At 38.1% G+C, this 14,415-nt stretch overlaps 1 protein-coding gene across 2 annotated transcripts in view; it reads right to left on the bottom strand.

The window, feature by feature from the left end:
• Positions 1-14,415, bottom strand: part of MACF1 (microtubule actin crosslinking factor 1) — a 330,626-nt gene that overhangs the window by 136,800 nt on the left and 179,411 nt on the right. For both annotated transcript variants that reach the window (XM_069479778.1, XM_069479776.1), the window contains 9 exons: positions 12,991-13,145; positions 9,920-10,046; positions 9,196-9,379; positions 8,635-8,804; positions 5,228-5,406; positions 4,396-4,534; positions 3,251-3,444; positions 1,968-2,130; positions 866-949 (listed from right to left, as the gene is read on the bottom strand). In XM_069479778.1, the coding sequence (XP_069335879.1) occupies positions 866-949; positions 1,968-2,130; positions 3,251-3,444; positions 4,396-4,534; positions 5,228-5,406; positions 8,635-8,804; positions 9,196-9,379; positions 9,920-10,046; positions 12,991-13,145 (1,395 nt within the window). The remainder of the gene's footprint in view (positions 1-865; positions 950-1,967; positions 2,131-3,250; positions 3,445-4,395; positions 4,535-5,227; positions 5,407-8,634; positions 8,805-9,195; positions 9,380-9,919; positions 10,047-12,990; positions 13,146-14,415) is intronic.

Here is a 14,415-nt window from a genome sequence, read left to right as displayed (position 1 = left end):
CTTCATAAACCATACAGGATTTAGAATTTTATTATGCGTATGATATGAAGCTATTGGACCATTTTGAGCAGGACAGTGACATGATCTGATGTACCATTTTTCATCTATTATAAGGTACATCTTTTCTCCACATTTAAGTATCTCTAAACTTGGAATATATCTTACAATCAATGGTTTGTCACACAATTGGCAGTTTCTTTTCTTTTTCTTGGTATGCATGAAATTATGGTGTAGCTTATAATCAATGGGTTATAATCAAGATTCAGTGACATACAGTATTTTCTAAAAAGTGGAGTCTGGCTACTGTGTGGGAAAACAGTCTGTGGAGGAAGGAGCAGAAGCAAGAGACTAGCTCCGAGGTACTGTAGTAGTCTACAGACGATTCCTCACTCAGCTGTGAACTAGGGAAACAGGGGAGATAATGAGAGGTACTCAGACATATCTGAAGACAGAGCCAACAGAGAAAATAAACATTAAAGCAAAGAGAAGAGTTTAGGATGATTCTTGGGTTTTTTGCCTCAGCAACTAAGAAAAATGGCGACATTATTTCCTGAGATAGGAAAGACAAGTGAAAAGCATATTTGAGCAGAAAACCCAAACATTCTGTTTTTGTCATGATAAGTTTAATAGGCCTATCTATGGTCATCAAATGGAGACTCCTCCAATCCCAGCCAACGTGTGGTACTTCTCCGAGCATCCCCAAGCCTGGGGCCATAGGAAGTACACATCTGCATAACTGAAGAATACAGCCAGCCTCTAACATAAGAGCTCTGCTTAATTTGTCCAGAAACAGAACCTACAGTGACAATGCAGATTTTCCTAAGCTGGAGACCATTTTTGTTCCCTGCGGATGTGGCAAAGTTACCTTCACAATAGTGGAGTATTGCTGGGAAAATTTTTGACACTGGTCCAGTTTTGTCTGATTCCTCTCGATTTCTGCAAACAGATCCTAGGAACCAAACAGCACAACATCATTGCTGTCATTATCATGACTGAAACAGCTGAGCATTTACTATGTTCTAAGGCAGTGGTTTTCAAACCTTAGCTGCATCAGAATCAACAGGAAAGCTGGTTAAAATATAGACTGCTGGGCTCCACCTCCAAAGTTTCTGATTAAGTGAGCCTGGGGTTGGGTTCAAGAATTTGCATTTCTAATACATCGCCAGGTGATGCTGATGCTGTTGGTCTGGGGTCCACACTTTGAGAACCACTGTTCTAATTATTTTACATGTATCACTTCATTTCATCCTAATAAAAATAGCCCTACAGGGCAGGTTAAATAAATAATGAACTATGTCCATTTCATTAATGAGGAAAAGAACCTGCAGCCTTGGGGCAACATGTGGCCTCCTGGATCCTTGAGTGCAGCCTTTTAGTAAATACCCCTTTTAATAAAGGGATTTATTTGTTCTGTGAAGTTTGGATTCAGTTGAAGGGCCACACGTGGGGATCTGGAGGGCCACATGTGGCCTTGAGGCTGTAGGTTCCCCACCCCTGGAAGTAATTTCTTAAAAGGGCTCATAGTAGGAGAGTGAACCAGGACTGGAATCCAGGCAATGTAACTCCAGACCTCATACTCTCAACCATAATGCTAAAACAAAACAAAACACCAAGAAAAATGCTTTAAATGAAATCATTTTCTTCCACTCACAGCTTTCTCTGGGTTTTCAAATCCCCATATTCTAATCTTAGTAAAATAAAATGTAATATCAAGAAACAAAATGAAGATAATTTTAATCTGTCCATCTAGTGGTTTTAATATACAGTTATAGAAACTCAGGATTGAAGGGACTTTACAGGTCCTCTAACGTAAACGTGAAACCAGTATCTTGAGACCATCCTTCTTGAACCCATCTAAGAAGAGGGGGCTTGCCATCTGGGGGAAGATTTAATTGCTAGAACATTATCTTCTTTTATAATGAACTAATTCTATTCCCCTGCAACTTCTGTGTTACTGTGACACCCACCGTCTGCTGGCTGAGCTGCTCCGACAGCACTCTGCTATCCTCAGCCTGGCCTGGCTTCATCATTTCCTGCTGGGCAGTGGTCTCCTCAATCCACTTGATGAGAGTTCCATGGCAGGCTCGGTAATCTCCCAAAACTTCCTGGATACTTTCTAGCTCAGATTGCCTGGAGAAGCAAAGGGAAACTGCTATCAGATACCTTGGTATAAATACAGTAAAGTAAATGAGGCAATTCCCTCCTTAGCCTATGCTCCCAGTTGGGCTTAACCACAAAGGACGCATCTTTATTTATGGGGAACAACAATGCAAGGCTGAATGAGACCTATGCATGTACCCAGTGCCCTATGGTGTAAAAAGTGAGCAGAAACCAGTTATGCACTACTAGCCCTGGAAACTGCCTTGTGGTCTGGCATCCCATGATAATCTTTGTCACATTTTTGAGCTAGGTTACCAAGGCTTACCAGGATTGCCAAGAATGTAGTACTGGCTGTACACTTCTGTACCCTGATGATGGAGTACCTGTCAGTGTACCACAGATATGATTTATGAATCACTATAATTTCTTCAGCAGAGAGGTAGGAGTGAAAAATAGTAATTTCCTTTACTTACAGTAATAGTTATACTACTTCTATTAGTATCAACTAGCCGTGGGATAGTAATTCAATTAGAGAGAATCAATCCATACTTATATGAGTTGCTAAACCCCTCCCCTACCCAGTTTAGCCTCAGAAAGATATAATTTCTCTCTTTCCTATTCATATTTGTCATCTAAGGCAGGACTGCTAGTAACAAACACCACTGAATCAGCAAATGAGATGGAAGCAAGAAATGCTACAAAGCCCCACTATGAAAAATGGCTCATAGTTGGATTCAAAGTGAGTAAAACAAGAACTGGAGGCCGGGCGTGGTGGTTCATGCCTATAATCCTAGGCATTATAATCCTAGGCACTCTGGGAGGCTGAGGCAGGAGGATTGCTTCAGCTCAGGAGTTTGAGACCAGCCTGAGCAAGAGGGAGACCCCATCTCTACTAAAAATAAAAACATTAGCCAGGTGTGGTGGTGGGAGTACAGAGTACCAGCTACTCAGAAGGCTAAGGCAGGAGGATCACTTGAGCCCAGGAGTGTTAGTCAGGACAACAGAGCAAAACTGTGTCTCTAAAAAAAAAAAGCTAAAAACAAAAAACCAAAAAATAAACAAAAAACCATGAATACACAGATATAACTATTTTTGTTTAAGACCTAGTCCCTGAACTCTAATAGGAGGAAAAGGTGGGGCCACCACTTACCGGGTCTCGAGCTGGGCAATGACTCGGTGCCAACGCTCCTGCAGCTGGGAACCTTTTTCCTGGTAGCGTTCCAAATCCACATTTCGCTCTGGTGTCAGACGACTCAGCTGCTCTGCCACGACCTTGGCCTTGGCAATTTCCTCATCTAGGACTGAAAACACTGAATTCTTCTCCTTCACATCACTAAGCCAGTGCTACAAAAACATAAACACAGAAACAGGGTAAATATTCTCCACACTAAAAAGGATTCACACTAAGATAGGAAACAAGGACATTGTCTACAGCTGGCTCCAATTCATATCTGTGATTGTGCCTTAGAATGTTTGTGCCAGAAACACCTCCACAGGTCATGGTCTCTGCTTTCCTGATGCACACCGGGAAGCCAAGGGCAGGCAGTACCACATAGAGAAATGTGCAAAGAACTCATATTTAAAACCTGGCTTCCCTGCCTATGTGCTATGAAACCAACATGATCTCACCTGCAGCTGGAGATAAAAATCTCATCCACTTCAGAGTGGCTTGTGAGAATCAAATGTGGTAATAGCTAAGTAATTTATAAACCTATAGCATAACCATTGACTATATCTGATTAAGCCATGATTTAAGAGAAAAGGGAGAAAATAAATTTTAAAAATAGCCCTTTCTCATCCATTTCTAGCTATACAAATTTCTGAGCCCCTCCTTCTTTGAATACATATTAAAATATTTAAATATGATATTCTGCCTAATTCAAATGCAAACTTAAATCAGTGTCATATCTTCCAAAATTGCATTTCTCAGACTGGGCTCAGTGACTTACAGCTATAATCCTAGCACTCTGGGAGACCGATGAGAGAGGATCGCTTGAGTTCGGGAGTTTGAGACCAGCCTGAGCAAGAGCAAGACCCTGTCTCTACAAAAAATAGAAAAATTAACTGGGTGTCGGGGCGTGCACCTGTAGTCTTAGCTACTCTGGAGGCTGAGGCAGGAGGATCACCTGAGCCCAGGAGTTGGAGGTTGCAATGAGCTATGATGATGCCACTGCACTATACCTAGAGTGACAGAGTAAGACTCTGTCTCAAAAAAAAAAAACAACTGATTTTCTCTGCTAACCCACAGCAATGGATATGTTCAGTTACTCTCCTAAGAAACTCAGAGCAACCTACCCGTAATGTAGACCGATGGGACTCCAGAGCTGAGAGATCTGCTGGTACTGCTTCTTCTTGACTCAGCTTGATTTCATAACCTTTGACCAAGAGTTCAGCATCTTGTATACTACGCACTATAACATCGATTGTCTTTAATCTGTGGGGATAAAATCATCTTCCTTCATCAACATATAAATTTTAAGAGCTAGATTACATACCTAGAGTGCTGCAGAGGGGTTCATAAAATGTAACTACCAAAATCAATTTCACCATTTTTAGATGATGACAGAGTTTGGTGAAAACAAGAAGGAGTGGTATATATGCTGCCAAGTTAAGCCAATTCAAAATAAAGTTTTAAGTTGTACTGGGACATGCACATATGTGGTGGACTCGTGGACAAATGGCATTAGGCCAGAAACCCACTTGACACTGTAAAGAGTCTAAGATCTGCTACTCTTGAAGGTCATGGGTGGAGACGGATGGATGGGGGAAGACCTTCAAAAACTAATATCTAGTTTAGCTGACAACTTTTCTTTTTATTTAGTCTCTCTCCCTTTCTCATAATGCCTTTAAGTGTTATTCAGAGGTACCTAATCAAACAGAAATGAGGTACAGAAGAGTCCTATCACCGCAAATCAACTCCTTATCCATATCACTAACATTTGTTTATTGCAGTGCAAATGAACCAAGTCCATGTTATTAGGAACTATAGCCAACATCTCTCCTTATGGGTACATGTTCTTTAAGATCTGTACTGTCTCTGGATTATTCATGAAACACTCCAGTCCTTTCCCCTTCTTATCCCAATGGATAACATTGCCTTTTGGACCCAAAACCTCAGCTCACTTACTTATTCAGATAGACAGTGGAGAGACCATAGACACGGTCCATCTTCTCCACCAGCAGATTTAGTTCTGAGCGCAGAGTTGGGACACTCGAACCAGATGGAGACTGATGGAGAAAGCTGTTGCATTTCATGGAAACAGCATCCAAGTCTGACCTCAGTTGCTGCAAATCCTTCTGGGTATGCTGCCAGGAACAAAACACATATTAGCTGGGTGTAGTGGTGCACATCTGTGCTCCCAGCTACTTGGGAAGCTGAGGTGGGAGGATCACTTGAGCCCAAGAGTTGGAGGCTGCAGTGGGCTATTACTGTGCCACTGTACTCCAGCCTGGGCAACAGACTGAGACCTTGTCTCTAAAAAAAATTTGAAAAGTAAAACTAGGGCCAGGCATGGTGGCTCACCCCTATAATCCCAGCAATCTGGGAAGCTGAGGCAGGGGGATTGTTTGAAGCTAGGAGTTCGATACCAACCTGGGAAACATAGTGAGACTGCCATCTCTATAAAAAATTTTAAAAATTAACTGGACATAGTGGCATGCACCTAGAGTCCTAGCTATTGGTTTACAATTGGATGAAGATAGATATGTATGAATTCATGATTGTGTGTGTGTGTGAGACATGGATCAATAAATAAATTGATCTATATATGTTATATATTTATATATACATGTATATATGTGTATATATGTAATATTTGTGTGCATGTGCATATATGTAAGTATATGTTTTCTAGCTCTGTCTGCCAAGTGAGCCTATAAGTAATGACATCTCAACAACAATGAGCACACTCAGCACCCAGATCTTGGTTTCTAAATAATGCTCTTCACCCAAAAGAATCAGAACTCCTTAGAGAAATAGATGATTCCAGGGTTGGGGCTGGTAAAGGCAAGATGAATCTGGAACACTTTGTTTTGTCAAAAAGAAAAGAACTCAAACAACAACAGGGACATGTTAAAAGGACACAGGAGGTTCCCATTGGCTAAATTTGGGAAATTTTGAGCATCAAAATAATGAAAACAACGATAGTAACAAATTACATATGACTGAATAAAATAAGAAACTGTGAGTAAATATCGACATAAATAACTAAAGAAGAAAGGAAGAGAGGGAGGAAGGAAGGGAAGAAAGAAAGGAAGGAGGGAAAGAAGAATGGGACGTAGGAAGGGAGGGAGGCAGAGAGGCAGGCAGGCAAAAAGAAGGAAGGTTGGTTTTCCCTTTTAACAGAATGTAAATTTTAAAAATGGAGAAGGAACGACAAAATTAAAAAATCAGTTTTTGCAAATGTGATACTTTCATAATTGATTCAGTCAAGAATCAACAATGGAGGCTAAACTAAAACTAGCTGACAGAAGTTTGATGAAAAACAGGATATTTAAAAAAAATTGTTTTAAATTTTTTTTGTGGAGATGGTGTCTTATTGTGTTGCCCAGCCTAGTCTCAAACCCTGGCCTCAAGTGATCCTCCCACCTTGTCCTCTCAAAACAATAGAATTATAAGCACCACCAGCCCAGGAAAAAAACAGGGTATTTATAGTCTCAAAGTATCTCCTCATAACGTATGCAGTAATTACAAAGGGAAAATAATAGAAAGGAATCATAGTTAACATCACCAATAATGAGAAAAATGATTGTCTCACGTCTCCTGATATGACACATCCATGTACCAAGGGCACACTATCACTTCTGTGGCATTCCTGCCAAAAATGTAAAACCTGAATCTAATCATGAAGAAGCCTCAGATAAACACAAAATAGAAGGACAAAATATTCTACATTTATTCTATAAAATAAACAGTCCTCATCTTCAAAAATGTTAAGGTCATAAAAGATGATGAAAAGGTGAGAAACTGTTTCAAATTAAAGAAATCTAAAGAAACACTGCAACTAAAGGCAACATGTAATCCTAGATTGAACTTTGGACCAAAAATATTTTGGGGGAATGCAGGTATAAAGGGCTTTATTAAGTCGACTGATGTAATTTTAATGAGGTCTGAGCTTGGATAACAGTATTAAATCAGTGTTAATTTTCTGATTTTAATTGTTGTTCCACAATTAAAGAATGTAAGAAACTTTCCTTTTTTAAAAAAATGCACACTGAAGTATTTAGGGGGTAAAGGAGCATCATGTTAGGAACTTACTCTCAAGATAAAAAAAGAATATTATTATATATACATACATAGAAGAAAATGATAAAGCAAATGTAGAAAAATGTTAACATGTGGGAAATCTAGGTAAAAGGTATGAGAATAAAACTTTTTTGTACATCTGAAACTATTTCAAAACATAAAGTTATAAAAACGGGACAGTCCTTTAGAAGAGATGAATACTGACATTTATTTCTTAGTGTGTTCTACTTTTTAGAGACAAACAGATTTTGGATGACTCTACAGAAAAGTAAAAAGCTTCATACAAGAATTACAGGCTCATACAATATGCCTCGTACTATATCCCTCTCAGCCAGTAAAAATTATACTGCCCTCTCACCCTTCTCTTTAGGCTTAGGAATAACTAGGAAAGGTAAGAAAAATCACTCCTCCTCATTAGCCATTCCTTTCCACCCCCTTTAAACTCCCAGATCAAATTTAATAGCCTTCATAGAGCTCTTTCATACCATTCTAAGTAGAAATATTCTAGTAACACCCTAAATTCCTATAGTGATCTTTGCTTGGAAATCTAGAAATACACTAGTTACTATCTTATGACATCTGTTATACTGAACTCTCCAATTATAACTTCAACCTTTTATTCTTTAACTACACTATAAGCCAAAAATACAGGCCTTGGCTTATATTTCTTTGCATGCTTCAGAGGACACAATAAAGCAATCAATATTTGCTGCTTTTACTTCAAGAATACTACCCTACATCTATTGTACTTTACTTTTCTAGGAAGCTCATTATATATAACTTTTAAAACAACTATGTGACTCATGCATTATAATCTCTATTTTACAAGAAAGGAAACTAAGGATGAGAGTTAAGTTGTTCAAAGTCACGGACAGAGTGTGCATCAAAGCCCACATTAGAATCTGAGTCCTTCCTTCTGTGTATTGAGTCATATGACTGAAGGTAACCATGTCACTGAAAGTAGCACAGGTACATAAGGGATAGAAAAGAGTGCAGCACCTTTCCTAAGCAGTTTTAAAATACACAGCTCAAATGCACTGCTTAAAACAATTTACTAGTCTGTCTGCCTTCTCAACTCTGCAGGAAACTAATCAACAGTCAGCAATACATGTGGAGCTGAAATCATGCTTCTCCATAGGTAAAAGACATTTATAGGTTACAGGGAAGAAACCCTGGGTAGGACTGTCAGTCCATTTCTTCATTTCTTAGGATCCATATTCTTTTGCCATCCAATTAATTCTGAAGGCATTCCCTCTGCAACTAGCACCCACCTTGTTCTTAGGGCTTACCTCTTGCTCTGCAATCCTTAATGCATTGTCCTGCCGGGCATCTTTGTCAGTCCTAGAGCTGGCGAGGGATTGAATGCGTTTGACCACCCTCTGTTCACACTCCTCCAGGCGTAGCCGGATATTCTTCAGCTCTGAAATGTACATCTTGGCCACAGTCTCCTCTTTGTCCTCTGTGAATGCACAAGCACAGAACACTATTAAGCTCCACAGCAGAAGACAAGCAAATATGAGGAAAACAGAGCTACCCTCAGACAGAGGGCATTACTGGCTCTAGAGACCTGATATCCCACTGATGATCTTAAATTTCACACATTATATACCCATCTTTGAGGATCCAAACATGTTATATTCACAAGAAAATGTGATAGGTTGATTAGCAATAAGTGAAATATCAAAACTTCTTCCACTATCTAATTTTGGAAATTCATCTCTACAAGTTTTTCTCTACCTCAAATTTTTTAGCAACTCAAATGGAAAAAGGTAGTGATGTTACTTTCTAGTTTATGTGAAGGGTCTCGCTCTCATTCCACTATTCTCTTTCCCTCTTCCCAATGCACACACCATTCTCCATGGATGTCATCAGGTGCTGGAAGTGGGCTTTACAAGCTTCCACCTCCTCTTCCAAGCGCAAGCGATCAGCCACTGAGAAGAGCACAGAGTCACGACTATCCTGCAGAAAGTCTTCATAGTGGGCCTGGAGGTTCTTCATAACCTGGTGGCACTCCCCTGGTGCAAAGGATCGAAGCTAGAGAGAAAAAGCCAGAAGAAATTGCAATAGAATGATAACATAACACTTTCTTTCTTCCTTCTTTTTACTGAAGTCTAACATACATACAAAACAGTGCACAAACTATAATTGTAAACATTGATTTTCATATATTGAACTCATTCATTTAATTAGCATTCAGATTAAGAAACAGAACATTACCAACACCCTAAAAGCACTGTTTGTGCCCCCCTGGACATAATGTTTATTTCACTGGTATTCACCTACTATTAATACATACTCTTACGCAAAAGAGATGCTTGTCCTACAGTGACAAAAAGCCTGAAACCTTCTCGTCTTGCCAAGAAGACCAAAGATGTTACTTATTTTGATTAGGAATTTTCTTTATCATTCAAACTGCTGTTTCTAGTTTGTAAATCCCTCAGGTCCCTAACTCTGAAATAGTATCTCTGACTCCACCTTACTGCATGCGGGTAGGAAGTCTCAAAGTAATAGAAAAAACTCCTAGAAAAACCTTACCAATAGGCTGTAAGCCTCGGGTAAAGTTTTCACATTTACCTTTTCTAGGTTCCAGGTCTGTACAAGGTCAAGGTCCTTCCGCAGATAGTTCCAGGAGATAAGGCTTTTGGTGTTAATGTGTAGCTGGTGCCAAAGGGCCATCACCTTCTGATAAGATTGCTCCACCCTAGAAACAACACAGAACCTGACTATGGCTTTTGTAAGATTTGAACTCCACATTAAAGACCTTTTAAGGAAAAATATGATTGCTTTAGCAGAATTAAGCTTATATGTTGAACAGAGAAAGGCAATAAGTCAAATACCAAGAACACAAGAATCATTAGACTAAATTGATCGAGATCTTCAATTTGGATTTACTAAAGTATTACATATATTATGCTAGCACATATTAAGCAACCTCATAAATATAATCTGAATATAATATTAATATGATTATGAGAAGCTAAAGAGAAGAAATAACCAGGGAGAGCAATAACAAAATATAAATAACTCCATTTGGAATTGCTGAAAAATGATGATATCGATGCTTAAAAAGTGATTTGTTATGTTCTATATATTTACAAAAATGCTAAATTGTTTAAAAGTTAATAGCAACTTAAGAAGTTCATCTGGTATATAAAAGGATACTAGAGTATGAAGGGTTTGCGAAGATTTTTTTCTTAAGCATTCCATGCCTAATTCAATCTCAACTTCTAGAAGACTTACAAACACACACAGACACACTCACAAACATACCAAGTTACCTTGAATTTCTTTAAGTTGAGAAGAAATGTGAGATATAAAGAATAGGATGGAAAACAAGAAGCCAGGACATTAGTTAAATAAGAGATGTTAAAACCATTAATTTATCTTTCTTCTCTGCAAAAATCCCACTAAAATTTCAGTAAAGTTGAAATAAAAAGCTCAGGAAATCTCAAAAGAAGAATGAAAATATAAAGAAATAAAAAATAAAAAATTAGAGAACATTAGAAAATCAGTTCTGGGGGTGAAGATTTGAAAAATATGAATTCTTAAAAGAACAGAAAAAACATAGAGAACAAAATAATCCAAGAAAAATGTTCCCAGATCCGAAAGATGAAGTTTCCAGTTTATATTCATTAGCACAATGAATGCAAAATGACTCAGCCAAAGGTCCCTTTCAAAGATTAGAGACAAAAAGAAGAGTTTAAAAACTTCCAGGGAAATAAGGATTTCATTCAAAAGGTAAAAATATCAAACTGTTCTGCATCATAGCAGTGGTGGAGGATACACAATTCCAAGCCTTTGTCAAAACCAATACTACTGCTCACTATAATATCTGAATTTTACTGTTATGTAAACCTAAAAAAATTTAAAAAGGATAAAGAATGAAAATGACACTGTACATTTCAACATGAAATCCTGGAAACTAGAAAGCAATAGAGCAATGTTCAAGGTCCAGAGTGAAAATAATGTCCAAAAGAATTGTGTATCTGGTCAGTTAATTATGAAGGGAGAAGAAAGACATTTTCAGAGATGAGAGGTCTCAAAAAATTTACCTCTCCTGCAACCTTTTTCAGTAAGGTACTGGAGAGTGTGATCCACCAAACCAGGGAAAAAAAACTAATCAGTAAGACTTGGAATCTAGGAATCAGAGGGTCCAACAGAGAAGAGAGGTGAAGTGAATCCCCAAGGTACAGATGAAGTGAAATGCCAGTCAGTACTGAATCAGGCCTACAGGACAGGTCCAAACTGGAAAAGGAAGATAGAATGGTCCAGAAGAGATGTTTCTAAGAGAAAATACTAAAGAAAATTACCTATGGTATTTGGCCATATTGAAAACCTTTAACAGTAAAGTAGGAGAGTTCTGAGGATAAATTCATTATATGCAAATAGACAACTAAGCAAACTAAAAAAACAAAATACCTACTCCAAGGTAATAAAAAGTTACATAGGAAAGTAAATAAAATTTATTCATATATACATTCACTTATCAACTCATTCATTCTTTTTAATAAAAAACCATTTATTGAGTACCTATTATGTACCAGCAATGGTTCTAGGTGAAGATACAGATGTAAACAAAACAGACAAAATCTCTCATATGAGGAGAGAAGCAATAAACAAATGCATATTACATGTTCTAAAGAAAAATAAAGATGAGTAAAGGAGATAGTGACAGGCAATGAGTGGGAGTGACAGGCAGTGGAGTGGGGATGGCAGTCCATGAGGGTGACAAGACGAACTGAATGAAGGGAAGGAGTAAATGATGTAAATATCTGAAGCAAGCAGGAAATGCAAAGGCTCTGAGGTGAGAACATGCTTGCTGTGCATGAGAAACAGGAAAAAGACCAGAGTGACTGCAGCTGAGTACAAGCAAGGGGAGCGGCAGAGGATGAGCCCAGCGAGGTTAGGCACAACTGTCTCACGATAACCCGCTAGAGTATTGTGTGGCTCAGCTTTAAATAATTTAATGTACTAACCAAACAAAAAAATATCGATTTAAACAAAAATTGTGATGTAACTACATTTGGAAGATGAGTGAAGAAGAAGTATATGCATGGGCATATGTGTGTATGCGGAAAGCTAAATGTTAATTTCCTAGAGTGAGAAGTTAATAATATAATTTCCAAAGTTGAAAAACAAATCAGGAAATAGCAGGAAAAAAAATCACATTTGGAAATCTGGAGTTAAAACCCAGTAAAATCTGCTAAAAGAGCTAGAAATAGTTGAATCTGGGAAGTAGAACTTTGGAGTGGGAGACAGAGAAGTGATTGCTAGTTTCTACTATAATAAACTTTGAAGTATTATCCAACGTTCTGAAATATGTACATATATTACTTTAATGAAATAAAATAAAATTAGCTGTCATTACAAAAATCAATCTTCTGAGAATAAACTGTTCATAAGCAAGAATTCCTTAAAAATGAAATTTACTGAATATACTTCAACTGAACGAAAATATTTATTGAAGATCTACTATGTGGCTGGTAGTACGAGACTTGATATCCCTAAAGGGAGGTCTTTCCCAGAAGAAACCTGACAACTTAGTCGCTCTGTTCAAGGAGATCACAAATGCAGGTTCATCCCTCCTTCAGTTCAACCAGGCCAACAGCAGAGGCCGCAGTATTGGGGCAGTTGAGCAAAGTTACCTGCTGGCCATCTCAATGGCATCCTTATTAGGTGGGGGGATGAGGAAGCAGACTGATGGCACCATTGCCTCGTTCCCTGTGGGGCTGATCACTTTCCACTTGGTCCGATGGGAATTATCTTCCAGCACACACTCATCATTCTTGCAAATAGTGATCTGAAGAGACAAATTCATAAGTTATTGCTAATGGATAAATCAACAACTCATTACTACCTGGTGCCTGATCCCAAGGCTATGAAATTCTTAAGACAAAAATCTGCTTATGCTCTGCTATCACTTTGTGAGGGCTCCTGATTTTGACAAAAGATAATGGGTATAAATTCGTAACACAGGAAAAATTGTGACATCAAGGAAACAAGTATTTATTAAATCAAGGAAACAAGTGTTACGTGCCAAGTAACTTGGTAAATGAAAGTTATAAGGAGACTGACTATAAGACCCTCAAGAGCAATCTCTGCACCAAAACTGTTAGAATACAAATTAATGAGACATGAATAATCAAAACATTGCTTTGTGATACTTTCTCCTCCTATCATTCCACCTAAATTCCTGAAAATGTTTAAACATTTTGGAATCATTAAGTCTTTCTCTTGAGAAACAAGTGACCAACATTACTATCTCTATTTTATAGACAGAAATACTGAGATACAGAAAAATGCAATCCCATTCTTTTATTCATTCATTCTTTTGTATAACAAATATTTCTTGTGTGCCTACTATATGCTAGGACACTAGAGATAAAAATGGTACAATGGTAAGCAAACATGGTCTATATTAGTACCACATATTCTTGTGGGGTATGTAGTTACAATATTGTGTGACAAATGTAATTTACCAGGGGACAATAGAAAGGAAATGACCAAGTCTTGGTTACAGAGGTAAAGACAGATTATTCAGGACCTTAAAGGCACATTAAAGAGTTTAGACTTTCTCCCAAGAGCAATGAGAAACTGTCCTGTGACTTAAGCAGAGGAGTATCATTTTTTAAAAAAGATCATGCTGGTGGTGGGGTAAAGAATGGAATAGGGAGGCTGATACAATAATCCAAGTGGAAGAAACTTATGATCTAACTTAGGGTAGTAGCAGCAGCGATAGAAAGAAGTACATTTAAGGGCTATTTAAAAATTAGTATTGACTTAGTGGTCCTATTAGCTCTGGGGGATATGGACAGGGATATCTCCCAGGTGCTACAAAGTACCATCTCTGTCATCACTTAGGCAACTGAGTGGATGACAATGCCAATCACTGAGGCAGAAAGTAGCTCAAGATTATAAAGTTGGGCCTTTTTTTTTTAATGATAGGAAAGATTTAAGCATGTTTAAATTCTAATTTTAAAAATTCTATAAACCAATCTTTCTTTATCGTCATAACCCTAACTAAAAGCTTCCCTTCTCTGTTTTCCCTCAGGAGCCCGCAGGTACTTTTT

Source organism: Eulemur rufifrons, chromosome 8, assembly GCF_041146395.1.
Source record: "Eulemur rufifrons isolate Redbay chromosome 8, OSU_ERuf_1, whole genome shotgun sequence".
Classification (NCBI taxonomy): Eukaryota; Metazoa; Chordata; class Mammalia; order Primates; family Lemuridae; genus Eulemur; species Eulemur rufifrons.
The sequence above is the reverse complement of the archived record's forward strand: the minus strand, read 5'-3'. Positions and strand labels throughout refer to the sequence as shown.